A 26,684-nucleotide genomic window follows, 5' to 3' on the forward strand; every position below is an offset into this window, starting at 1 on the left:
ATGCTGGTCTGACACCACAAGGATGATGCGACCACGACTTACACTTGTTGAACTGGAACACAGCCTTAAACTGATTTTCTTAAAAGTCTCCATTAAATAGAAACAACTCTTAGCTCAGAATATCTTCAAAATGCATGGCAATGCATTTGCATTTCAGCAATGCTTCATATCATGAGGCCTCTGTACTTAGAAAACTGGTTTAGAACAGCTTTTTCTTTCGCTGAAAGGTCATTCTTTTGTTTGATAAATTTATTTATGATATATAAACTTCCCTTGGAGTATCTTGTAAGTTATTTAAATAATGTGGCCATTACCTCCACATGTGATGCAATTGTACCATTGTTTTTCTGTTTGCTGCTAGTATTAGGAGGTTGTTTAGTTACAAGACTTCAGTAATTATCACTGACAACTTCTCAATCTGTAAAGAAAATTGTGGTGGTGATCCTGGTGTATATTTCAGGTGAACTAGTTTTAGCTTCTCAGTGACATTCACAATTTAACATTTACACAGCCCTTCTGTGGAAACATTAGCTATTTCCAATAAGTATTGAGAAATTCTTTGTTCTGCTTTAGGGCTGGGTTTTTCTAAACATGTGAAAGTGTTTTCACAAATCAAGAAAGTACCCTCAAAATTTTTCATCGCATTTTAAGAGTGTTTACCTATGGAGAAAATAAACACCCTATAATCCTAGTTAAAGTTCATTACATTTCTATTCATATGCAAATTCATATTATATTACATGTCCTTTTCATTTCCTGTAGATAACAGCATGAATCTCAAGTTACACACCCTATAAATTAGACCATTTAATGAGTCTTTCTTACTTCATATTGGAGCTGCTAGGTAAGTTGAACATCTTTTAATAGTTTTCCACTTAAATTATGTTGAATCCTATTAAACTGTATCACAAAGCTTTCCACTTTAGATTTTTCTTTGTGTCTCAACACTTTTATTAAAACTTTCACCTACTTTTACAGAGAATATCACCCGCGGTGAAGATACTTTGAAAGATGGATGCCATAAAGGGAGAATAAGTTTTAACAATTGTTTTGCTCTTAAACCAATTGATAAAGACAGCATGTCCCAGTTTATCTTAACCTCTCTTTCTCTTATTAAAGCAGACGTGTCTATTGCTCACCTGTAAAATTAAGGCTGAAAACTTTATCTTTTTGCATGGGGAAAAATGGCATATAGTGGTATCTGCTGTACAAAAGAGCTGTGAAGGGGATATTTTTGCTTTTTTCTCTTCAGAATCTTGTAGACAAGCAAATAAAATGTTTCAATTATTCAAAATAACCTAACTTGGTAGTATGTCAGTGTCATTCATTCATATCACTGAGGGCAAAGTTTAAGGTACATAAAAAACCTTCAAACTCAGCAAAATTATGACACAATGTGGTTTGTTGGTTGTTTTTTTTCATGCAGGACTGTACACTGGAGAGTAAAACAACTTGTTTTATACCTGGCTTTAAATGATGCTGTCTCCACAGTTGTTCCACAAAATTTTAGGAGTAGCTTTTCTCCTGCTACTATGCTGTACTCAGGGTAAACCTGCAAGAGTTCCTCCGCTGCCCAGTGTTGCACAGATGCTTGAAAATGGGCTACAACAAAGATTTATGTCAGGTACATGCAGTTACCATTTCCATTTTTATCTAGATGTATTGTTGTGTTCCATTTTTATGCTTTTAAAACTCAGCACTATTTTGTATAATCTGATGTGGGTTCTACTTGATAGAAAATAAACAGATCTTTACGAATTCTTTGAATGAAATAACATGCTTAAATCTCTCTTACTTAAGGATACAGTGGTTCAATTCACAGAGAAAAGATATCATTGTCCATAACACATGGCACAAGAAAATTGTTTCTAGCTGTTAGGTTGGAGCTGCAAGCAAGTGCCCAAATAGCCTGAAGGATTCTGTCAACAATTTCTAGACCCAGTTAAAAATCAACTAAAACTACGGCGTAAGTGCCAGTTCTTTGCCTGGGCTGGCTCAATCACTTATAGAGGGAAGACTAATGCAGTTTGCTAATTCAGGTTTTCCATAAACATCACTGATCTACAGGTAGTCTCCAGGAGTGTATTCCCTCTCCTTACAAAGATCAATGTGTGAAAAGATATCCAATTTAAAATACAGCAGCAAACTAACGTAGGCCAAATATTTAAAAGTAAATATTCATTTCACATTATTACTTCTGTTTTACCTTAAAAGCCAAGATTCAAACTGTAACACAAAGTGTGTAATAGCTGGTTTTGTTCCTAGGTTTCCTGCCACCGGCTGATAATGAAATGGAAGATGTTACCCGTCAATTAGATCATGAGATTTCCAGACTTGAAGGAGGTAAATTATTTGCCTTTACTTTCTCCTGTAGTTGGATTAGCGGGCATAAACAGGATGAGCAACAATATGGCTTCTAAGGAAAAAAGGCAGAAATTTCTGCAGTTCTACTGCATTCCAGTTATATTCTGTTCACTGCTAGATAGGAAAGTGATAACTCTCAGATGGGGGGAAGGGATGGATTACTTTTTCATAACTAGTGGAAGACACCTAGGGTACAAGTCAGAAATTTACCAGATTAAAATTTCTGCCTTGCAGAAGTGCTCCATGGGCACCTCATGCTTCAAACAGACAAATAAACTGAACACTAAAAACATAACAAAACAATCACAACCAGATCACATCTAAGGCCCTACTAACTCAAGGACTGACATACATCTCTGTATACTACAAGCTGTATCAGAGAGCTTGTACAGTCTCAAAGAAAACATTACTCTTTTCCAAATGTGGAATTCCTCATTCCCTTCCCTCCTTCTTCAACCTCTTTTGTGCTTCTCCTATTTCATTGTCTATTTATGCATTTCTTCCCTTCCCACACCCCCCTTTCCCCTATTCTCTTATGATTTCTTCTGGCATTTCAGGGTTCTTTTCTTTTCTTTCTTTTATCTTTATTTTCCAGTTTTCCTCTCTTTTATGTTTTCCTGAGTTTAATCTGAAGTTATAGAGGTGTCCTGGTTTTGGCTGTTTAAACCATGACAGGAGTAATACTGTTGCAAATGGTAATTCCTTCTATGTGACCACAAAAAAAAAAAGCATAAAAGAGTAAGAGCTTTCCCTTCATCTTGCAGTTCTCCACTTGCAAAAGATGATAACAGCAGCTGGAGGAAAAATATTTTCTACCAATGGGAAAAAAGCTGATTTTGAAACTGCACTGAACACATGCAAAGAGGCTGGAGGGTCTATTGCTGCTCCAAGAAGCCAGGCTGAGAATGATGCTATTCTGTACTTTGTGAAAAGTTTTAATACCTATGCCTACCTGGGGATAAAGGAACCTCTTATTCCAAGCACATTCCAGTTCCTAGATGGTACAAAGCTGAACTATACCAACTGGTATTTAAATGAACCTTCTGGCAAAGGGGAAGAGGAATGTGTGGAGATGTACACTGATGGCACTTGGAATGACAAGAAGTGCAACTGGAATCGCCTTATTGTTTGTCAGTTTTAGTGCTTCCCCTACCACACTCTGCTAGACTCCCTAGAATACACTTACGTATCTATTGTCTCTTCATTTGTAGCTAGTTAACTCAGATAATGCAGCATGAAAAATAAGTCACTCTTTCCCAGCCTGGTTTGCCTTTTAAACAAATGCCAGCCATAAAGGGGAAATTACTTAATAAAAGCAGTGGCTATTTTGTCTCTTCTGTTATTCATTGCCCACTGAGTTTCTCAATATGACTGCCTATGACTTTCTGTTAACCTGCTGACTTGTTACAAAAACAGAATAGATTACATGGGCACATACCTGAAGCAAGTTGCAAACACATGATCTTCCAGCACCCCTTTATCCACAAGCCTCTAAACTGTATTTTGATCCCTTTCTGTAAGCTTCTCTCAAACCCACTTGTACCACTGCTGTTGCTCAGCCCTGCATTTCTTTGGCCATCTTCATGCAGAAGAGACCCTCTGAAACAAAAAAGCCCCAGTGCTCCTAAGGTGACACAGAGTTATGAATGAGCACAAGAGCAAATCAACCACCTTACATTTCCCATTTAGAATCAGCAGGTCTTTAACCTTCATATACTGTAAAGTGGCAGCTGGAAGCTACATGTCCTGAGCCCCTCCAGCAACAGGTAATCTCTTTCCTGAGTCAAAGTGATAGCAGCACAAACTGGCCAAGGTCCCATGCCATGTAGGTTGTGTGTGGAAGAAAATACACAGAAGCTGACAGGAGTTAAATGTCCATATGGTTTAGGGAGATAAGCAGAATCATGATTAGGCCAATTTTAAGCTAGATAGTAGAGAGATTCAGATACAGCTAATTTCTGTGCACCACAGACATGCTTGGAACACCCCTGTAGGAATTTCTATCAGGCTTGGTGGATGAGAAAGTTGGGGCTGTTTAGCCTGGAGAAGAGAAGGCTGCCTGGAGACCTCATAGCAGCCTTCCAGTATCTGAAGGGGGCCTACAGGGATGCTGGTGAGGGACTATTCATTAGGGAGTGTAGTGATAGGACAAGGGGTAATGGGTTCAAACTTAAACAGCAGAGGTTTAGACTGGATATGAGGAAGAAATTCTTTCCTGTTAGGGTGGTGAGGCACTGGAATGGGTTGCCCAGGGAGGTTGTGAATGCTCCATCCCTGGCAGTGTTCAAGGCCAGGTTGGATGAAGCCTTGGGTGATATGGTTTAGTGTGAGGTGTCCTTGCCCATGGCAGGGGGCTTGGAACTAGATGATCTTAGGGTCCTTTCCAGCCCTAACTGTTCTATGATTCTATGATTCTATGCCTGCATTTCTGAAGCAGCCTATACCCTGCACTCATTAGGAAGCTGCTCAGAGCCTGCACCCTTCAGCTCAAACTAAACGATTAAGCGAAAGCTTTCTGAACAACTATTACTGGAGTCCAGTCACTTACGAAGTTGAGTATTCCCATGGTTAGGTTCACAGTTGTGCAGTGTAACAGACACATCCAGGAATGTCTGTAATATTTTTTTTTCCTTCATAAGCTCTATGACATGGTACAAAAGATGGTTGAGCATTTGGGCATGCCTCCGTATACATAAAGCCAGATGCCTGCCTATCAGTCATGCTCACATACACTTTGTTAGTCCTAGCTTGGTCTTGGAAAGCTGAGCAAGGAAGCCAGACAGCTCATCTTACCTTCTGTGTGACAGTCAGACAGAACAGTCAACATATAAACATAAGTGGGGAGAGAAGGTGAGCGCACAGCTGCTGTGAATGCAGGGGCCAGCAAAGGGGCTGCTTGCACACTCATAGCCATCCACATTGCTGCTATTCCAGGCAGCAACTGGCCATAAACAACATTCCTGAACTGGCTTAAATTCAATTACTCAAATACTTTGAGTATATGTTCTGACCACCTGCTCTGTGACAAGACATGGATCCTCCTGGCCTCCATTCAGCCCCTCTGCTTGATTTCATGGCCTGTGAATCATTCTGGATTTTATTCTCTGCAAAATAAACAATGTATCTTACAGCTATTTACCTAGGATGATGAATGCAACATGATTAAGGTCAAACCAAGATGCCTTTCTGCTTGAACAATTTGGTGTCTGCAGGCAGTCTATCTCCACAGGTTACTTAATTATTCATTCCAGCAATATTCAAACCTTTCATCACAATAATGCATACTAGACAGGACCACGTTTCCCTGTTCCAGGAACTGTAAACTTACCCAAACATATGCACAGAGGAAACTTTTGTGAGCAAAGTCCTCAGTTTACCCAATGCATCTTTCTGGCATGTAAGGAGCCAGTAATAATGTCCTATTTCTGGGAAACATGGCCAAAATAGAAACTACTGAATCCTATAACATGTAAGGTCCAGGTAGGCTGTTATGTTGCTACATTTACCCAGTTGAAACAGGTATGTAGACAGGAAATGAAGGTTTGGGAGTCTATAGGTACTGTTTCAAACTCTATTCTTACTCTCAAATGCCTTACAGCTCATCCATTCACAGCCTTCAGCCTTGCATGACTCCTGCCATGGAACTGGCTCTGCCATGAGCACAAGGAAACAGGATTAAACCTCATATAGTAGTTTTCCACTCATCGTATTCCAGTAAAGTTTAGGAAGTTCACAGTGATCAAAATCAACCTGAGAATAAAGTTGGACCCCAAAAACATTTAAAGACACGGGAACTTTTTATTTTATCCTGCTTATCACCAGGGGGTAGCAGTTATCTTAAAATTAGATCCGATTACAGGTGTGTGAAAGAAACTGGCTGTCTTCAGTTCCAGTTTTATAAATGTCCCACAGCAAAAGTGTTCTACCCTCACCCCACGTTTGGGCATCTGATCCTGGGGACTCCCATGGAAGAAGGTAAAGGACAATCCACCATTGTATAGCTATGGATGCTAGTCCCATGCATACACCAGCTACTTGTGGTACTACATAAGAACTTAAAGCTTCCAACAAAGCAAATATTTCTTACCCTATGTGAAGCTGCTCCCTCCAGCAACCCTGCTGGCAGCAGGCAAGTCTAGAACCAGTAGTTATGGCATGGAAAGGAGATTGGTTCATTGTTTGGGCACCTAATTTTTTCCTAAATCTGAATGAGAGAGCAGCACAGCATGTTCTGGTTTGTAGAAAGCCAGGATTCCCCTAGGCTGGCAACTGTTTACTTCAAAGTTACTTTATGAAACATTTATGAACTTATTTTATAAGCCTAATCTACCTTATCCTAACCTTAAATACTAATTGTGCCTCATAAGAATGACACCACTTACCACATATTTACCCATACACATACTAGATGACCCAGCCTGCTGACCAGCCAAACTGTGGTGGTGTTCTTTTCAGCCAATGGAGGTCCCTGCTTCCAAAAGTAAGAGTAATAACACCACCACTAAGATTAAATAAGATTAAAATGTTGCTAATCTTAAGAGCTACTAAAAATGGATAAGCAGATTTCTTGGAAAAAAATATTAAAACAAACCTGGGTTTGGCAACATCATTGAAATATTAATGTCAGATATCAAGACAGATCACAGAATCACAGAATCCCAAGGGTTGGAAGGGACCTCGAAAGATCATCTAGTCCAACCCCCTGCAAGAGCAGGGTAACCTAGAGTACATCACACAGGAACTTGTCCAGGAGGGCCTTGAATATCTCCAGTGTAGGAGACTCCACAACCCCCCTGGGCAACCTGTTCCAGTGCTCTGTCACTCTCACACTAAAGAAGTTCTTCCTGATGTTAACGTGGAACCTCCTATGCTCCAGTTTACACCCATTGCCCCTTGTCCTACCCCTGGATATCACTGAAAAAAGCCTAGCTCCATCATCCTGACACCCACCCTTTACATATCTGTAAACACTGATGAGGTCACCCCTCAGTCTCCTCCAAGCTAAAGAGACCCAGCTCCCTCAGCCTCTCCTCATAAGGGAGGTGTTCCACTCCCTTCATCATCTTTGTGGCTCTGCGCTGGACTCTTTCAAGCAATTCCCTGTCCTTCTTGAACTGAGGGGCCCAGAACTGGATGCAATATTCCAGATGCGGCCTCACCAAGGCAGAGCAGAGGGGGAGAAGAACCTCTCTTGCCCTACTAACCACACCCTTTCTAATGCACCCTAGGATGCCATTTGCCTTCTTGGCCACAAGGGCACATTGCTGGCTCATGGTCATCCTCCTATCCACCAGGACCCCCAGGTCCCTTTCCCCTTCGCTCCTTTCCAGCAGGTCAACCCCCAACCTGTACTGCTACATGGGGTTGTTCTTCCCCAGATGCAAGACTCTACACTTGCCCTTGTTGAATTCCATCAAGTTTCTCCCTGCCCAACTCTCCAGCCTGTCCAGGTCTCGCTGAATGGCAACACAGCCTTCTGGTGTGTCAGCCACTGCTCCCAGTTTAGTGTCATCAGTGAACTTGCTGAGGGTACACTCAGTTCCCTCATCCAGGTCGTTGATGAAAATATTAAACAGCACTGGTCCCAGCACCGACCCCTGAGAGACTCCACTGGTCACAGACCTCCAGCTGGATTCTGCCCCATTGACCACAACTCTGCCTTCTTCCTTTCAACCAGTTCTTGATCACTACCTGATCATCAAGCCCACACTTCCTTAGCTTATCTATGAGAATGCTGTGGGAGACAGTATCAAATGCCTTACTGAAATCAAGAAAAACCACATCTACCATTCTACCATCATCCCTCCACCTAGTTACTTCCTCATAGAAGGCTATAAGGTTGGTCAAACATGACTTCCGCCTGGTAAAACCTTGTTGGCTGCTCTTAATGACCCCCTCATCCTTGATATGTCTAGAGATGTCGTCAAGAATAAGTTGTTCCATCACCTTTCCAGGGATGGAGGTAAGGCTGACTGGTCTATAATTACCCAGGTCCTCCTTCTTGCCCTTCTTATAGACTGGTGTGACATTTGCCATCCTCCAATCCTCAGGTACCTCTCCCGTTTCCCACGATTTACCAAAGATGATGGAGAGTGGCCTAGCAATGACCTCCGTAAGCTCCCTCAGCACCCGTAGGTGTATTCCATCTAGACCCATTGATTTATAGATGTCCAGATTGCATAGCTGATCCTTAACCCAATCCTCATCTACCAAAGCAAACTCCTCATTTATCCTGACTCCTTCTGGGGCTAAAGGAATATGGGGCCCCTGTGGAGAGTCTGCAGGAGTAAAGACAGAGGCAAAGAAAACATTCAGCAGCTCTGCCTTCTTTATATCCTCAGATATATCCAGGGCACCCACCTTGTTCAGCAGTGGGCCTGTATTGCCTCTTGTGTTAGTTTTATCCGCTATGTATTTGAAGAAGCCCTTTCTATTGTCCTTAACCTGACCTGCAAGATTAAGTTCCAAGGAGGCCTTAGCTGTCCTAATTGCCTCCCTACATCCTCTAACAACTGTCCTATATTCCTCCCAAGTGGCCAGCCCCTCCTTCCATAATCCATAGATTCTCTTTTTCCACATGAGTTTGCCAAGCACTTCTTTGTTTAAACATGCTGGTCTCCTGGCTCCCTTACTTGATTTCCTACTCGCTGTGACGCTTTGGTCCTGAGCTTGGAAGAAGTGGTCCTTGAATATTGACCAACTATCTTGAGCCCCTTTACCACCTAGTACCCTTTCGCATGAGACTTCCCTTAGCAATCAATTGAAGAGGCCAAAGTTGGCCCTTTGGAAATCCAGAACTGTGGCCTTGCTAGGTATTCTATTCCTCCCACACAGGATCCTAAACTCCACCATCTCATGGTCACTGCAGCCAAGGCTGCCACTGACCATCACCACTTCAACCAGACCCTCCTTGTTGGTGAGTACTAGATCCAGCAGCGCTCCTCTCCTAGTTGGTTTGTCCACCATTTGCATTAAGAAGTTATCATCAATGCACTGGAGGAACCTCCTAGACTGCGAATGATTGGCTGTGTGAGTCTTCCAGCAAATATAGAGGTAGTTAAAATCCCCCATGAGGACCACAGATGGAAGTCACATGTCAAATTCTGGGGGAAACAACTTACTGATTCTGCCTTATATACTGGAAAACAACAAAAATCTTGGGAAAAAAATTCTTAACAGTTATTTTCTTTAACAATACTGTAGTTCATATTTTCCTTGTTTTATAAAAGTTTGAAAAAACCCATTGCCAGTTAGGTGAATTTGAGGGACTTGCTTGAAATCTGAACTTCAGTTTCTGTAGGTGCAAACATACACTCCTTTAACGTATCCATGCCAAGACAGATAGTTGCACAGACTTAAGTATCTCCATCAAAAGGTCTTTAACTCAGGCTGCAGTTTGGCCTTCACATCTTCCCTTGTCATCAGACAAGTGCTAGATGCAGTACTGTGTAGAGATTAGAGGGCCAGTTCTCAGGGACTGTGTAATGCCATCTCCACAGCTGCATGCACCAGAGCAAGAGCTGGTTTAGCAAAGCCTCTGAAAAGATTTCTACATGCTTTTCACTCCATACAACAGAGACTGGAGTAGCCTGACTGTAGCTGTGATTTTTCAAGTATGTAAATAAACATAAGCTTGTAAGTAGCAAGTTTGCTGTTGAAAATATAGTTGGAAGAGAGTTGGGCATATGAACAATTTGGAGAGTTGGATGTGCAACAATCTTAGGAGCAGCAGCCTTCATAAACTGAAAGCTGCATGTGCTACTCATTAAGTAACTCAGATTCTGACTAATTATTATCAGATTATTCATTTCTGAGTAAATGAGATTATTTACAAGGAAAGCCCAAGTGGTTTCCTGGCTAAAAAGGGGCCAACATTTTTTTGCTGCAAGTGGCTCTCTCCTAAAGCAGCTTTTGCATGTGTGAACAACCAGCTATTGTTTTCCTGATTTGCAAACTGTGGTCAAGGCTGAACAGCTTCATACTTTCTTTGGATGGACTGTGCCCCTTTAAGAACATCAAGTGGGAGGTGATATAGGCACTGCCATGAAAACAAGTACCTGTGCAGACTACTGTACTCACCTGAGCTTTGCACAGCTGCGGGGACACTGCCATCCTTGGTTTGTCTGGCAGGTTGAATATCTCCATCACATGCTTTTGCTGCCTGACAATGGAAAATGAACACCCAAACAAAGCAGCTTGATTTTATCTGCAAGACTTGCAAAGCATCTAGAGGACACTGAGAAGGTAAGAGTGGATTGAAGAGAGATAAATGCCTACAGGACCGTGCAAAGTTTAGAGAAAGCCAGAACTTATTTCAGGTAGTCAAACCAAGAAAGATGTGAACATCCAAATCAAATTCAATTGCTTGCTGGCCTTTTTGCAAAAATAAGGGGATAGCTAAATTATTGCTAATTTTGTTAAGAACATATCAGGTGGGAAGGAATGAAGAGGCAAATATAGAGCTTTTATATGTATTATAGAAGAAGAGTATATGTAGTGTGTAATTTAAGTTCATTAATATCAAAATAATTTGCTAAATTGTTAACAGTTACATCTGCAAGTGCACTGCATAAGGCAATCCTTTATTTCCCTTTTAAAGTTAGCTGACCTTCAGCTTGTATATGTTTATTCAGAAGTATTTAAAGTTAAACATTTCAGAACAGGAAATTGCCTATTTGACTCACAGATGTATATAACCCTTCTGTGCAATATGTTCAAGAGTCAGAAAACTAATGGGCATATGCCAGGAACTCTAAGTTAACACAAAACTACCTTATCACATGAAAGACAGAAATCAGAATGTACACTTCCAGAAAAAAAGTAATTTATGTATACTTAACAGCTGAGAAACTCTTCTGTTGCATTTTAACTTTCATTGTAGTCACCTGTTTACATTGCAAGTGAGGTGAAATGTACTTCAACTAAAGCATGCTCAGCAAAATTCCAGTGTACTACTTTTGCATTATTAAATATGCTGTCTTCGGTATAGCTTTAACATCTTCTCCCAAATTTCATACATCTAATATCTGCAACCATATATTTTTTTAATTCTGTAAGCTACATTTGCATCCTGTAGTGACTTTACTCAGAGAAAGCTAAATATAGGTATTTACTTAAAAGTCAACACACTAAACTACACCACTACCTACTAAAATACTTTAAACAATTAATACTGAAATATTTATAACTAACATTTTATCCAGTTGTTACCTGTAAAGGAGATATAATACAAGCAAATTCAGTGATATTTCTTTTAATACTGCATGATTCTGAGCATTTTTGCAACACTGCTGGTTTGAAAGGTTTGGCCCTCTAGAAATCAGAGCAGTGTTATTAGATCTTTGAGGTTTTATGTATCTGAAATACAACCTTCTCTAAGGTAGTAAACTCATTAATTTGATTTCTGGATTTTACAAGAGTTTTAAGTGACACTTTAAAGTCACAGTATAGTCATCTCTTGATCATGACCCCCATCTCAAGTCAATTACTGTGCAAGAAATCTAGGTCTGAGCACTTTGCACATTCCTACCATTTGCTATGTCTGTTTGTAACACACAGTCATAGAAGTGGCATAGAAATTCAACTTTCTACAGTTCCATGCTGTTACAGGGCACACTGTAGACATCGCAGCCATTATGACCTCTTCAGAAAACTACTCTAGATGTGTAGTTATCTTTAAAGATTAACAGAAACTTGGCAGTTCTGTTGGAGAACAAGTACACTGAAACACTTGTTTTCCCCACTTAAAGGCTGAAGATTTAAATCACAGAGTGCAACAAAAAAAGGAAAAAGTTCATAGCTGTTGCTAGTTTAGCCCTTCTGACTTGTTCTTCTATTAAAATAAGTACATGCCTGGGAGAAGGGGTGCTGACACCCCTGTGAAATGGTAAGCGTTCTGCACCTCCAGTTATGCTAAAACAGCTGAGAGTTGATCTTTGTATCTAACTGGGAAGCTAGCACATCTAGATAATAAAACACATCCCCACATAAACAGCTATAAGGCCTGTTTGCATACAATACCAGAATTTCATGTGTCTGGTTTTATAATACAATCATAGAACAGTTAGAGTTGGAAACGACCTTAAGATCATCCAGTTCCAACCCCCCTGCCATGGGCAGGGACACCTCACAATAAAGCATGCCACCCAAGGCTCCGTCCAACCTGGCCTTGAACACTGCCAGGGATGGAGCATTCACTACCTCCCTGGGCAGCCCATTCCAGGTCCTCACCACCCTCACAGTAAAGAATTTCTTCCTTATATACAATCTAAACCTCCCCTCTTTACGTTTTAACCCATTACCCCTTATCCTATCACTACAGTCCCTAATGAAGAGTTCATCCTCAGCATCCCTGTAGGCCCCCTTCAGATACTGGAAGGCTGCTATGAGGTCTCCACGCAGCCTTCTCTTCTCCAGGCTGAACAGCCCCAACTTTCTCAGCCTGTCTTCATATGGGAGGTGCTCCAGTCCCCTGATCATCCTCGTGGCCTCCTCTGGACTTGTTCTAACAGTTCCATGTCCTTTTTATGTTGAGGACACCAGAACTGCACACAATACTCCAAGTGAGGTCTCACGAGAGCAGAGTAGAGGGGCAGGATCACCTCCTTCCACCTGCTGGTCACACTCCTTTTGATGCAGCCCAGGATACGGCTGCTTTCTGGGCTGTAAGTGCACACTGAAGCTGGCTCATGTTCATTTTCTCATTGACCATCACCCCCAAGTCCTGTGCAGGGCTGCTCTGAATCTCTTCTCTGCCCAACCTGTAGCTGTGCCTGTTATTGCTCTGACCCAGGTATAGGACCTTGCACTTGGCATGGTTAAACTTCATGAGGTTGGCATCAGCCCACCTCACAAGCGTGTCCAGGTCCCTCTGGATGGCATTCCTTCCCTCCAGCATATCAGCTAAACCACACAGCTTGGTGTCTTTGGCAAACTTGCTGAGGGCAAACTCAATCCCACTGTCCATGTTGCCGACAAAGATGTTGAACAAGACCGGTCCCAACACTGATTCCTGAGGGACACCACTCGTTACTGTCCAAAAAAGTCTTCCATCAACTATAGTTCACAACAAAAACATCTACTTGTTTAGCCTTCAAGCAAATCTTAAACGAAACACTGGAAATGGAAGATAAAACCAGAAATCCCACTTCCCCAATAGGCCCTTTTTCCTAAAATGTAATTTATTGCATTCTGCTCATTGCCTCCAGCTCCAGTTCTTGCAGAGGCCTTCACTTTTCCATCTAATTAAATTCAGGAGACAGATCTAGAGACTTTACTGCAAAATATTTCATGGTTTAGAAACCAGATTTGATATTCTCATGCATTCACTGATGAGGACTGGAGACAAAGAACTTGCAAAACCCCTGTGACAATGTGTGTTCATTCTGAAAGAAATATCACTGCTTTTGTGTTTCTAGAGCTATGTGTGCATCAGACACTGTAAGTGTGAAAAGCACCTCACTACCTGAGCAGTCCCAGATCTTTTACAGCTGTGCTGAATGAAACATAGCCTGGCTCTGGCTGATACAGGCAAAAAATACTTAGAGGGGCCACTGAGTCATGTCCTTCAGCCTCTGTACCTCCTGACTGCACAGCACTACAGTTTAGCAGACTCACTTGTCAGTACACCTATTTCTATTTTCGATGGATTCCACTATCATAAATGCACCTTACTTATGATGTATCTTACTGAAAATTATGTAATATAGTACTACTGATGTATTATAACCTTTTTGTCATATAGGCATAGTTACTAAGAGTTCCTGATGCGTTCATTTCCCAAAAGACTACAGCAAACTGCATAGGCACCCTGGGGCTGTGCAGCAGTTGCTCACTTAAAAGATAAGAGCCCAGAGTTTTAGAACACAAGAACATGAGTGCTGAGAAAGAACAGAATAGGTGGGTGAAGGGCAAATTAATAGTTTGAGGACATGACATGGGACTTATCAGCTATTAGCCATCAGCATTTTCTTCTGGCTAAAGTCAGTGTAGTCTCACTGGATTTTTGTCTTAGCCAGGTGCTGAGGAGGGATCAATAGAGCAGAAAACAGGGACAGGGGATTTCTTATGCAAACCATGGCCAAATAGACACTTGTCTAAACAGGGAAATTGCACCAAACTGAAGTAGAGGAATGAGGAAGAGAATGAAATAACAAACATCAAGAACAGAAATAAAACTGAAAGAGGAAGCAAAGGTAGCAGCAGCAAGAGATCAGTACGAAATGTCTTGCAGAGAAAAAGGCAGGAACAAGTGGCAAAGCAAGTCAGAAACTGAGATTTTAAAAGGAATTTACTGACAGACAACATTTAGAGAAGAAGAGGCGCACCTCCAGTATTCCCAATGCAGCAATGAAGAAGCACAAGGCAGCTCCTGAGCACAAGCCTTCCTTCTACAGGTGCCTCCCCTGGTTGCAAACAACCTCACACTTACCTTCATCCACTAACCAGGGGAAAGAATAAAATCACAAGTGCCACTATAAAGGTCAGAATATCACATAGCTCAACAAGCCCCAAAGCTCAGTCCACATTAGAGCTGCCAGTCTGAGCAGATAAAAAACAAGCAAAATCAAGCAATTTTGTAGCTGGGTGAAAGCAGACACAGCCAGCTCAGGGAAGCAAACCTGGCAGGCAGCATTCCAGCATCAGTGACTTTCCCACCACAGATACGTGCCTTAGCTGGCAAGGAAGCAGCAGCCACAAGCTTGCTTCAGGCTCTGAGCTCAGGAAGCTTCACCTGTGTCCTCCATACTTCTCCCCAGTTTGCAAGAGTTGACATTAATCTAATTGTAAAACTTGACACAGCCTTATGAGAGTTGAGGTTTCTGGAAAGGTCTTGGCACTGCTGCAAGGCAGACACTAACCCTGGCTGTGCAGACACAGCTGGGTCTGGAGAGAGAACATGTTTTCCACCCTCAAAATCTGTGTATTTTTGTCTCAAAAAAGGCTGAAGTGGTATCTCAATTGCAAGAGAAGGTAAACACATAAGAAAGGCTGACACTAGAAAGCCATGGTTTGACTGGGTATCAGGGTCCAGTTCATTTAGCAGCCAAAAGAAACTCCATCTAGAGTCTGTCTAACAGATTGCTAGCCTTCATCAAAGATCATCACTACTTAAATCCTCCAGGATTTGTTACCAGGCTTCTGCTGCTTCTCTTCACAGGCCATAGCAAATAATTTACCTGAATGTGATTTTCACACTATTAAGCCAGGTACAAAATTGCTGGCAACCCATTAGCTTCCCACATAATAGACAAATTCTTCTACTCTCCCAAAATTAGCATATTGCATCAACCCTGTTTCAGTCTTGTCTTTTACATAAGGAACAGGATTTAATGATGGAAACCCAGTACATCACTCACTTTGAAAAGCAACAGACAAATCTGAGGTCTCTGGTGAACTCAAGGCAAATTCCCAATAACTTCCTTAATGCCAGAGCACAAAGTCAAGAAACTGTAGTGGTAGAAAAACTCACTCAGTTACTGGCCATCTCTCTCTATTCAATCTAACTGCTCTGGCTTCATTATGGCTTTCAGGTGTGTAAGTCGTGCTGAAGGAATTGCACTGAGCCCTTAGACACACCTATTAACAGTTCAGTCTCCTTGTCTCAAAACCAACATGATTTAACCCCTTACTAGCTGATCTACTCTTTCTCTTGCAAAACTTAAAGAGTTGTATTTAGTTCTGTTTCTATTCTGCATGTACGCCCCACTGCCTTGCTCCTAAACCTCTCTGCATCTTAAGCCCATATTTGTTTGATTAAACAATTTCAAATAGAAATCAGTTTTCAACAGAATTAACAGTTTCATTAAAATATATTTGTAGTCATTTTCAAAGCACATAATTCTTTATTGAGTGTCCATTGAAGCTCTCTGGCAAGCAAAGAGTTTCTAAAGCCTACTTTTTAGGGGAAAACAGAAAGAACTAAAATACACATTCTGATGGCTGTATTGGGTTTGTGTAGCAATGTTTTGGTAGCAGGAGGGAACTGCATGGAGGGGGCTTCTGTGAGAAGCTGCTAGAAGGGTTCATCTTGAAGAAGTTCATGGAGGACCATCTCCTGTGGAAGCGTCTACAGCCTGCAGCAGGGGAAGAGTGTGAGGAGTCCTCCCTCTGGGAAGGAAGGAGAAGCACAGGCAGTGTGTTATGAACTGACCACAACCCCTATTCCCCGTCCCTCTGTGCAGTAGAGATTTTGTGAATAAAGTTAGGCCCAGGAAGAAGGGAGGAATGTGGAGAAGGCGTTTATAAGATTTGGGTTTTTTTCTCACTATCCCACTCTGATAATAGATTTAACTAATTTCCCCAACTCAAGTCTGTTTTTTTCTGTGATGGCAGTTGGCAAGTTATCTCTCCCTGTCTTCATCTCAATGCAGAAGCCTTTTGTTATCTTTTCTCTCCCCTGTCCATTGAGGAGGAGAGTGATAGAGCAGCTTTGGTGGGCACATGGCATCAAGCCAGGGTCAACCCACCACAGTGGCTGATAACTTACAGTTCTTTCTTCTTTCTATCATATGCTTTTATTCTCAGCTTTAGTTTTGATACATGACAGTGTAATAATAACTTTTTGTATTGAAGTGAGAGGTGAGGCACTTAAACATAAAAATTTTAAATAGGTGACAAAGGCTGTCTCAAGAGTAACGAATGGCATTTCTAAGTGGATGTAGTATCTGACATCAGCACCAGCAACTGCAACTGAGCCAAACGGGAGGGGTAGGATGATGCTCTATGGAGGCTCTCAAGGGGACAGTGCAGGAGAAGGGAGGAAAGAGAGAGAGAGCAGGAGCTCTTTGGGGCCTGAAACTGGGCAAATGGGTGTGTTCTTCAGGATGAGAATAATCAGCCAAAGAAGCTGACAGCCCTATACAGTTGTGATGCCTATTTACAAGAAAGTAATGCAGTGTAATTTTTGCTTTACAGCTTCAGACTCTTGACATGGAGAAGATCATGGGGGAAACGAACCTGGCCCCGTGGGAAATACTGCTGGTCATTTTTGCTGCCGTGCTCATAATGAGTTTTCTCATGTTTCTGCCCCCGACTGCAGTGGTGATCTGGAGAATGAAGCGTGTACCACAGATCTCACTGCATGGCTCAGTGTGAGCCAGATCTGGTACAAGCTGTAACACCGCCAATTCCTTTAAAGAATGGTTCAGAATGATAACATCTCTCAGGTTCAGGCACTTTTACTGCCTAGGATCCATCCAAAAGGAATGGGTGTCCCAACCTGTTGCTGCTATGTTCCTGTGAAAAGAGAATGAGTATAATTTTGTATTCATGTACTACAGTTCTCAACACTTTGCCTTCCATTTTTTGGCTATGTTGTAATTACTGTTGTTGGCTTAGTTCCTAGACAGACTCTTGTCTTGCATTGTAATGGACTGAAAACAAGACTGAAAGAGAAGTGAGCATAATACAGCATTGTTTTGCTTAATATCTGGAAAGGCTCCTTTTCTATAGTTACACAGTGAATATTATACCAAAGCCTTTAGCTGAGAGTACTGCTACCTATGCAAGAGTACATGCCAAAAACATGCAGTGTATTCTGGGGAGGTAGTGCTTTACACTGGTTGTAACATGAAATGTAACAAACCTGCCCAGAATGGCACAATAAATAAGCATCTTGCGTTTCTTCTGTCTGATCTGCTAAACCTACTGGCCTAAAATATTTTTTTCTTTCATAGAATCCCAGAATGGTTAGGGTTGGAAAGGACCTTAAGATCATCCAGTTCCAACCCCCCTGCCATGGGCAGGGACACCTCACAATAAACCATATCACCCAAGGCTTCATCCATTCTGGCCTTGAACACTGCCAGGGATGGAGCATCCACAGCTTCTTTGGGCAAGCCATTCCAGTGCCTCAGCACCCTAACAGGAAAGAATTTCTTCCTTATATACAATCTAAACTTCCATGTTTAAGTTTTAACCCGTTACCCCTTGTCCTGTCACTACAGTCCCTAATGAAGAGTTCATCCTCAGCATCCCTGTAGGCCCCCTTCAGATACTGGAAGGCTGCTATGAGGTCTCCACGCAGCCTTCTCTTCTCCAGGCTGAACAGCCCCAACTTTCTCAGCCTGTCTTCATACAGGAGGTGCTCCAGTCCCTGATCATCCTCGTGGCCTCCTCTGGACTTGTTCTAATAGTACCATGTCCTTTTTATGTTGAGGACACCAGAACTGCACACAATGCTTCAGGTGAGGTCTCACGAGAGCAGAGTAGAGGGGCAGGATCACCTCCTTCCACCTGCTGGTCACGCTCCTCTTGGTGCAGCCCAGGATACGGTTGGTTTCTGGGCTGTAAGTGCACACTGAAGCTGGCTCATGTTCATTTTCTCATCGACCAACACTCCCAAGTCCCCCTCTGCAGGGCTGCTCTGAATCTCTTCTCTGCCCAACCTGTAGCTGTGCTTTCTTTCCTTCCATGTGAATTTTCTTCTTTGCAAATCCTAAGTGCCAGAACACAAAGAGAGAGCAAGAGAACAAAAAGCCCTTCTCATCCTGAGGTTAGAGCACCAACATGAGGGATGGTCCAATGCTCAGACATGCCCAGCCAGAAACTGAGTTGAAGTTAATGCAAACATACAATAACTATTTGCCTGAATTACATTATACAAATTTACACTGGGAAATAATATGATTAAATTTACTTCAGTTTTTAACTGTGTCACACAAGCTTATTGGTTCAACTTTCCTTTCTCATATGTAAGTAATAACTTGGATGATGGGAATAGAACAAAACTGCTTCTCTGCAGATTTATGAAAAAACAAACAAACAAGCCCAACAATGCAGTCTCCAGCTTAACATCACATTCATGCCACATCAAACGAAAGCTTTCCAACCTAAATCTTTTGCACTGTGGGATGCTCACTAGCAGGATTTCTGATTCACAGATTTTACAGTTTCTGTTAGTTTACAAGAGCAATGGGTTTTATTTCCTTATGAAATCCAGTACTGGGTTTCTTTTCTTTTGTTGTCTGGTTTGGAAAGTCATAAGAATAGCCTAACAATTCAGAGAAAAATGTTTTTTAGCACCAGTAGAGAAATGACACTAGAACGTTTTTATCCTTCAGATACTTTATTTGAGCATCAGCTGATAATGATTTGGCTGGAAACCAAAACCTCAAAGATATGATTATTTCATGTGATAGAGTTTATTTGTTTGCCAGAAATAAAAAAAAATAATAAAAAATATCAGTGATTGAAAAAAAAACATGTATTTTCTTTAAGACTGCAGCATTTTTGCCTCCAACACAATGACTGAAGTTACTGCCTTAGTTTATAATCAACCAAAGCAGCTAACTCATGCCTTTGTTGGTGTAATTGTCTGCTACACTCATCATCATATTACTGTCTGGTTCCGGGCCCAAAAGCAGCCAGTGGGTTTTTTGCTTGTAATGGCTGGCATCTGAGTCTTAGTTTTATATATCTGAATCATTAAACTGATTAATGAGGTAAAGGTCAATTATACATCACCCACCACCTAGTTATGATGCCTGTGTCCGAATGGGGGAAAGGTAAAGAAGAGAAAGGAAACAAACAGATGAGCTGTCTGTCTTCAGATCTATGGCTTCAGTATTTGATCAAAAAAAGAAAATTAAAACAAAACCTCAAGCACAGATTCCACTGAAAATCAAACAGTAACTAAGCTTTTTTTTAGATTTCATAATAATCCACATGCACATGTGTTTTGTTGCTACAGCTCCACAAGTAAACTGAATCACCAGGGCTAAATTGTCTTTTGTCTTAACTTGCATCAACTGCCAGGTGGACAGTGGCTGGGATTTTCTGCCCTTCACACTTCTTACTCTGTGTCTCTGTTTTTCCAGAGTACACATGCACATGGGGAGTGGGGGATGGGACTGGAGCAGGAACAAGTGGTTTCATATGCCATGAGAAGAGCCAACAACAGAAAACAAATCACTTGGATATTTGTTCTTGTTTAGAGCTGTTACAAATTCAGATGACCAGCTAAAATTTTTGTTAACTCTGGCAACAGCCAAACCTGCCCCAGATTAGACTAGGTTTAGAAATAAAATGAATGGGAAAAAGCAAGGAGGATTATTAGCCAGATGTTGTGAACATACTGGGCTAGGACCAGCAGCTGCCCCACCACTACTGCACTGAGACCAGAGCATCTCAGCAGGTTGCCCTGCAATCAGCCCCTAGAGCTCTACCCTAAATATGGCCCATCCCAACTCTATTACAACCAGACCTCATTTGCTTTTGTGCTTTACCTCTGAAGCCAAGTCATACCTTGTGGTAGCTATAGGCTCCACATGAGGAAGGCGCTGCAAGTCCATGTGTCACATACACCCAGGCTGTGCAAGGAAGTGTGAGTGCAGAAGAGCATTTGCAGCCCTGCATCCCACAGGGCAGACATAGCTGTTAGATCAAGAAAACTTTCTTTTCAGAACCACTGTGGTTTTGTCCCACAGGGACTAAACAGAGACTGAAAGCAGATTCCTGTCACACAAACTACAGAGCTTCTCATGCAGGTCCCTCAACACCCACCACTTCCATCTTTTTGGCAGAGGAGACATGATGCAAATACCTGCTAGTTTAGGGCTACCCCACTTCTCACATGTACTGAACTGAGATAGTAAGTTTACCCTGCCATTTTGCTTGGTTACAGCAAGCATACAGGGTACTTCTTGACTCCTAGAAGTGCACTGCAGTATACCTATACTCTGTCTTTCTGTGGGATCTCTTCAAGAGGATAAATACAGTAGAAACCCTAGAGTTGTCCCACCAGGAAACTACAGTGCTTTAAGTTTGTAGTTCATGCAAATCACAGCACCTTGAACAGCTGTATGTACAGCCGGATTTAACCCCCAGCCAAGCAAATACATGAATAAAGAACTGTACACCTATGACCAGTGACTTGCACTAATGGTCATCAGAGAAACAAAACAGTGATTAATTGGCACCTGTAAAAGCAACTATAAGTAAAGTAAAACTAACACCTGACGGAAGACAATTTCTGATAAAAATTACTGTGTTTAACTAATGACTGCAACCATGAAACAACACTATTTCTTATTTAATTCCAGATAGACAAACTTAAGCCATAAAAGTGAACTTTCTTTGAAACACATCTGCCGTGAGCTATATGGTTAGGTTTAGCCAATATATCTGTATCCAAGAGCTGAGGCCAAATTAGGACTATGATCTCTAGTTCTTTAACCAAATAAAAGCTGTATGTTTACATGTCTTAGCAACAATTTCATTGCTCTGCTTCTCTTGTCAAAATGCCTATGTCAGATTGCAGATGGCTGGTTGGTCTGTAGCACAAGCTTTTTGGTGCTAGTAACCACAGATGATACAATCGTCATCCTTGTCACGGTTGGAGCCATCAATGCCTTGCTCTCCAAGCTCTTTGAGGAACATGTTTAGCTGCTCAGTCTGAGTTTCAGTGAAGGCTAATGTGCGCAGACAGGTGCTGTTGGTGGGGAAATAGGCAGATTCAGCTCCACTGACAGCCATCTCAGATGCTGGAAAGATCAAAGATGATAAAAAAAGAAAAAAAGAAATAAAAAACCAAAACCCCCAAGCAGTTGACTTACTTGGCTGAGATTTGTCCTGATGTTTAAACAAGCACAAGTTACCAGACTAAAGACTTCAAAGCTTCAACTAGGAATAAAAGTGCCTAGATGATTGTTTTTGGTAGTCCTTGGGGAAAAAACTGCTCTAGCAAGAAGGCACTGTTAAAAATAAAATATTTTCCATTAAGCACAGGAAAGACACATTGGCCCTTTTGTGTATCTATACACACATCTATTTTTAAATTAACTCAATAATAACAGAGTCAGACAGCCTGCCTCAGCTCACAGATTGCTCATTGGATGCAATAAGAGCAGTCTTAAAACCCTTGGGCTGTCACATGAAAAAGGCAGCACTGCTGGCTGGAGACCAGCTGTTGTTTTTTATTGTATGTACATACAGTGAATAGCACGGGTGTTGACCAATTTTACTGAGGTTCTTCAAGTACTGTTGCAAGATAAAGAGCAGTTTTATGTTTCACTGCTGTCAGAAGGACCACGCAGACCTTGTGCAGTACAGGAGTCGTGTTAGGATGACACCTATTTACTGTTTAAAAAACAAACATTGCTTACACGTCATGTTTGCTACCCTAAACTGAAACAGCAATGCTCAGGCCGTAGTGCTAGCTTTAAAGCTAACATGATTTCTCATTCAGCACTTTCCAGCCCAGCACTAGCTCCCATAATGTCACACAGGCCAAGGTTGTCATACAGGCCAAGGCTCACACATATCAAGAAGAGAGACTTTTCTTTCTTCCTTTTGTTAAAAGAACAAACCAGACTACCATCTTTGTGACTGATGTGTCTGAGGAATACTCACGGTTACAAACAGCCAGTGCCTTTCCCCCAGCAAGCTGTGTTGTCCAGGAAAAACCAGTTCTGCTGCTACATACTTCATACAGTCTACTCCTTCTGAGGAATTGGAAGTCATAACCCTTGGTAAGTAAAGATGGAGAAAAAAACAAACGGTGTCTTAGGCTACATCATGATAACTGTAAGGTGAAGAAACAGCCAGTAAAGGTCTAGACAAACACTACAACCTCTCCCTGCATTAAGGGAGAAAAAAAAAGTATAACAAGAAAAATTATGCATTACACAATAAACACTTGTACATTAATGAATAGATGCAGCAATATATCAGCAGTAAACCATGAATGTTACCTTGTTGCACATGGGTTTGCAGTATTGAGCATTGTCAATGATGACACACACCAGCCCACCATTTCTAGGGGGTAGTGGGAGCGGGCAGGGAGGAAGCTGTTTGCAAACTTTTGAGTGGATTAAAAAGAAAAAAAGAGAGTAAGAGAACAACCCATCAGAGTGCAAGTGAGTATAAAAGCCTATCATCCATCCCCTGCTTCCCAACCACAGGCATCCTCATTGACCAGGCACAGGTGATAACTGCCCCACTAACTGATTTTGTCAAAGTAACCTTTTTCTTTCGTGTAAAGCCTTCCTTCCTTCCTCCCTTCCTTCCTCCCTTCCTTCCTTCCTTCCTTCCTTCCTTCCTTCCTTCCTTCCTTCCTTCCTTCCTCCTTCCTTCCTCCTTCCTTCCTTCCTTCCTTCTTTCCTTCCTCCCTTCCTTCCTCCCTTCCTTCCTTCCTTCCTTCCTTCCTTCCTTCCTTCCTTCCTCCTTCCTTCCTCCTTCCTTCCTTCCTTCCTTCTTTCCTTCCTTCCTTCCTTCCTTCCTTCCTTCCTTCCTTCCTTCCTTCCTTCCTTCCTTCCTTCCTTCCTTCCTTCCTTCCTTCCTTCCTTCCTTCCTTCCTTCCTTCCTTCCTTCCTTCCTTCCTTCCTTCCTTCCTTCCTTCCTTTCTCTCTCTCTCTTTCTCTTTCTTTCTTTCTTTCTTTCTTTCTTTCTTTCTTTCTTTCTTTCTTTCTTTCTTTCTTTCTTTCTTTCTTTCTTTCTTTCTTTCTTTCTTTCTTTCTTTCTTTCTTTCTTCCTTTCTTTCTTTCTTTCTTTCTTTCTCTCTTTCTTTCTTTCTTTCTTTCTTTCTTTCTTTCTTTCTTTCTCTCTCTTTCTTTCTTTCTTTCTTTCTTTCTTTCTTTCTTTCTTTCTTTCTTTCTTTCTTTCTTTCTTTCTTTCTTTCTTTCTTTCTCTCTTTCTTTCCTCTGGCAATACACAATTTTTCTATCGCTTGTCACTGTGACAGCAAATTCCCATTAGCCCAAGTTACACTTTGAAAGTGGCATTTGACTTCACAGCACTGGCATTCACTGCAACTGCAGACAAATGATCCAAATGTTTCTTTGGAAAATGTGACTGACGCCCACTGCCAGACACAAAAGAGGCTCCTGCTGGAGGGCAGAGCAGGTCTTGCTGCCTCTATGACTATGAGCTGTACCTCAGCATTGAAGGCTGGGCTGTTGGGATGGTGGGACCCCATGTGTTGGTTCTTCCATGCCCCCTAGATGCTTGCCAGCTCAGTGGTTAAGCATCCTTGTTCTGCTGAGATGCCTTTTATCTTATCCTTTGTCCCTTTCAAGACATGCAGACACTTAGTTCACTCTACAGTCAGAGGTAAAGAAATTTTCTTAGTGCTTCTCCACTGCCACTTTGTTCAATACCCATCAGAGAGGAGCATCGCTTCAAGAGGGGCCTCACATTTCTCTTGAACAGGGCGCAGGAGATCAAGCATTTCTTGCAGTGTCCAGACAAGGAAATTGATTGAAGATTGTTTACCCTCAGGGATCATTTCATCAAAACAGTTTGAATATTTCTGTGGAGTTAGGGAAGAAAACAGCTAAGTCGAAGAGGAAAAGCCTTGGAATTAATTCATGAAAGTGGCAATCCTTTTTCCTTTTTTTTTAATGGTTATTATTCTTATCTGCTGAATGCTGATATCTCAGACTTGAGAATTCCGCTGTATTCAAGGATCACTGTCTGATCACTCCCTTATGAGAGGCCTAGCCCATAGAAGACAAAGGCACTAACCCAGAAAACATAGGCTGTCAGATGACTGGCTTTACTTGTATTTAAGAAATCTGGCAATTTATATTTGAAACAATAAATAGAAGAGGTTGAAAACAGCATTATGCTTGTAAAACAAAAGACATAACTCTTTATTTTCAAGTCACTTTTATATATGGAGCAAAGGAAAACTGGAAAATACACCTTAAAAGAGTATATTTTTGACTAGCAGCAGAGCCAAAGACATAAGTCAAATGACACTGATCTTGTTTTGCTCTTCCATCTTACTCCCCTCTGGGCCATGTACTGCTGTTTCGAGCCATGTGTCACCAAAGCAATATGCAAGTTGTGCTTGGGCTGCACAAGCATACGTGGTGGAACCCTGCTCCTTCCTCCCACCACCACAGGGTGTGCATGTAAAGCAGGACCTGGGTTGGCCGATGCCGCTACGCTCTTACCTTAAGACTCTCATTGACATCATATATTGTTGCCCCTTTACATTCATTTGGATTAGCAAAAGCTGCAATTGTAGTAAAATCTAAAAGACAAACAGAAGCAGGTATATAGCTGGTTTATAATCCTTCCCAACACATGAACAAACCCCAAATACCACATAACAGTACTTGTTTATGGCAATTTTGCCACTATTCTGCTGTCCTTTTATACCTTTGGTGATCAGGGCTCAAATGTGAATAAACGGTGCAAAGGCTGATTTATTCTAAACAGTTAGCAAGCTGACTGCCTGCCTGTTTGTGGCCACCCAGTGCTGGGTTCCCAAGTGGAATGCTTCATTTCTCTAAGAAAAAGAGACACTATTTAAATAACTGTGAGTCATATCCAAGAATGGCATATCTTACCTGCAAGAAGCACTGCTAAACTTATAAAAAACAGTGCTTTCCAAAGTGGGCAGGAGTTGAACGGCATTTTTCTGCAGGAGACCAGGGGCTAGCTACTTGTTGCTTGTGGAGCCTAAGAGCTGAAGCAGTGGAGTCAGGCTCAAGGCTGCATGTGGGTGGGTCACTGGTTGTTTACAGTGTGCCTTGCTCCAAGGCAGTGCTGTGATAAGGCATTAGGGACATACACATATTGCCCAACTTGCTGGGAAGCCAGCAGAGGTTTCAACAGAACGGTTTTAGGAGAGCAAGGGGAGGTCACTCAATGTATGACTGTGGCAGTCTGGCTTTCAGATTAACCGGTTTACTGTAAACATATTTAGTGTATGCACACTCTTGAATGCTCTTGCTCTTTCCCCACCTTCCCCCTTCTGTCTGTGTCTGTTTCTCTTTCTCACACACACATTACACATTCATATAGAGGACACAGTTATGCCTTACCTACAGGACTCAACCTTATATCTCTTCTCCAAGAAAAGATGCATCAAATGATGGCGAAACTGATTTGGAGCAAGGGGATGTGCTCTATATCCTGTAGCATCCAGAGTTTAGCTACTTGGTAAGGAAATCAAGTTTCCAGCTTCTGGGTTATTAAATAGAGATTAACCAAAGCAGCAACAGCAGTGCAAAAGGAAAGAAAAAAATAGAAAAGTCCCAAGAACACAAAACTACTTTCTATATATATTATATCACCAACTGCATACCTGCTGTGTGCATGCTGTATTAGCAGCTGCATGGTATTTCTGCTTGTAGGTTTGAGGGGTTTTTAAACGGCGCCATGAATCTCATTTGATTATATCCATTTATGGGAAAAGCTGAATTGCCACAGAAGTTCAATCATTTCTACCCTATACATTCATTAGCAGATTAAGACAATTGCCCAGATAATGCTCATGTGCTCAGGGTGTGACTGACTCTCTGTAAAACACAGGTTTTGGGTCACGGCCTTTAACCCAGCAGACTATCACACACCCCCGACTTCCAAGT

At 41.7% G+C, this 26,684-nt stretch overlaps 2 protein-coding genes across 2 annotated transcripts; one reads left to right on the forward strand and one right to left on the reverse strand.

The window, feature by feature from the left end:
- Positions 1-1,473: 1,473 nt before the first annotated feature.
- Positions 1,474-3,505, forward strand: LOC101868217 (pulmonary surfactant-associated protein A). Its single transcript, XM_005153622.2, has 3 exons — positions 1,474-1,624; positions 2,266-2,343; positions 3,129-3,505. The coding sequence occupies exons 1-3, from the start codon at positions 1,474-1,476 to the stop codon at positions 3,503-3,505; spliced, it is 606 nt and encodes a 201-aa protein (XP_005153679.2).
- A 15,248-nt stretch (positions 3,506-18,753) lies between these two features.
- On the reverse strand, positions 18,754-26,243 carry LOC115947296 (uncharacterized). Its single transcript, XM_034062667.1, has 6 exons — positions 25,662-26,243; positions 25,263-25,342; positions 24,499-24,613; positions 23,058-23,164; positions 22,717-22,831; positions 18,754-21,848 (listed from the first exon to the last, which is right to left on the reverse strand). The coding sequence occupies exons 1-6, from the start codon at positions 25,726-25,728 to the stop codon at positions 21,661-21,663; spliced, it is 672 nt and encodes a 223-aa protein (XP_033918558.1). The 5' UTR covers positions 25,729-26,243; the 3' UTR covers positions 18,754-21,660.
- Between the last annotated feature and the right edge of the window lie 441 nt (positions 26,244-26,684).

The sequence above is a fragment of the Melopsittacus undulatus genome, chromosome 4, assembly GCF_012275295.1.
Source record: "Melopsittacus undulatus isolate bMelUnd1 chromosome 4, bMelUnd1.mat.Z, whole genome shotgun sequence".
In the NCBI taxonomy this organism is placed as follows: Eukaryota; Metazoa; Chordata; class Aves; order Psittaciformes; family Psittaculidae; genus Melopsittacus; species Melopsittacus undulatus.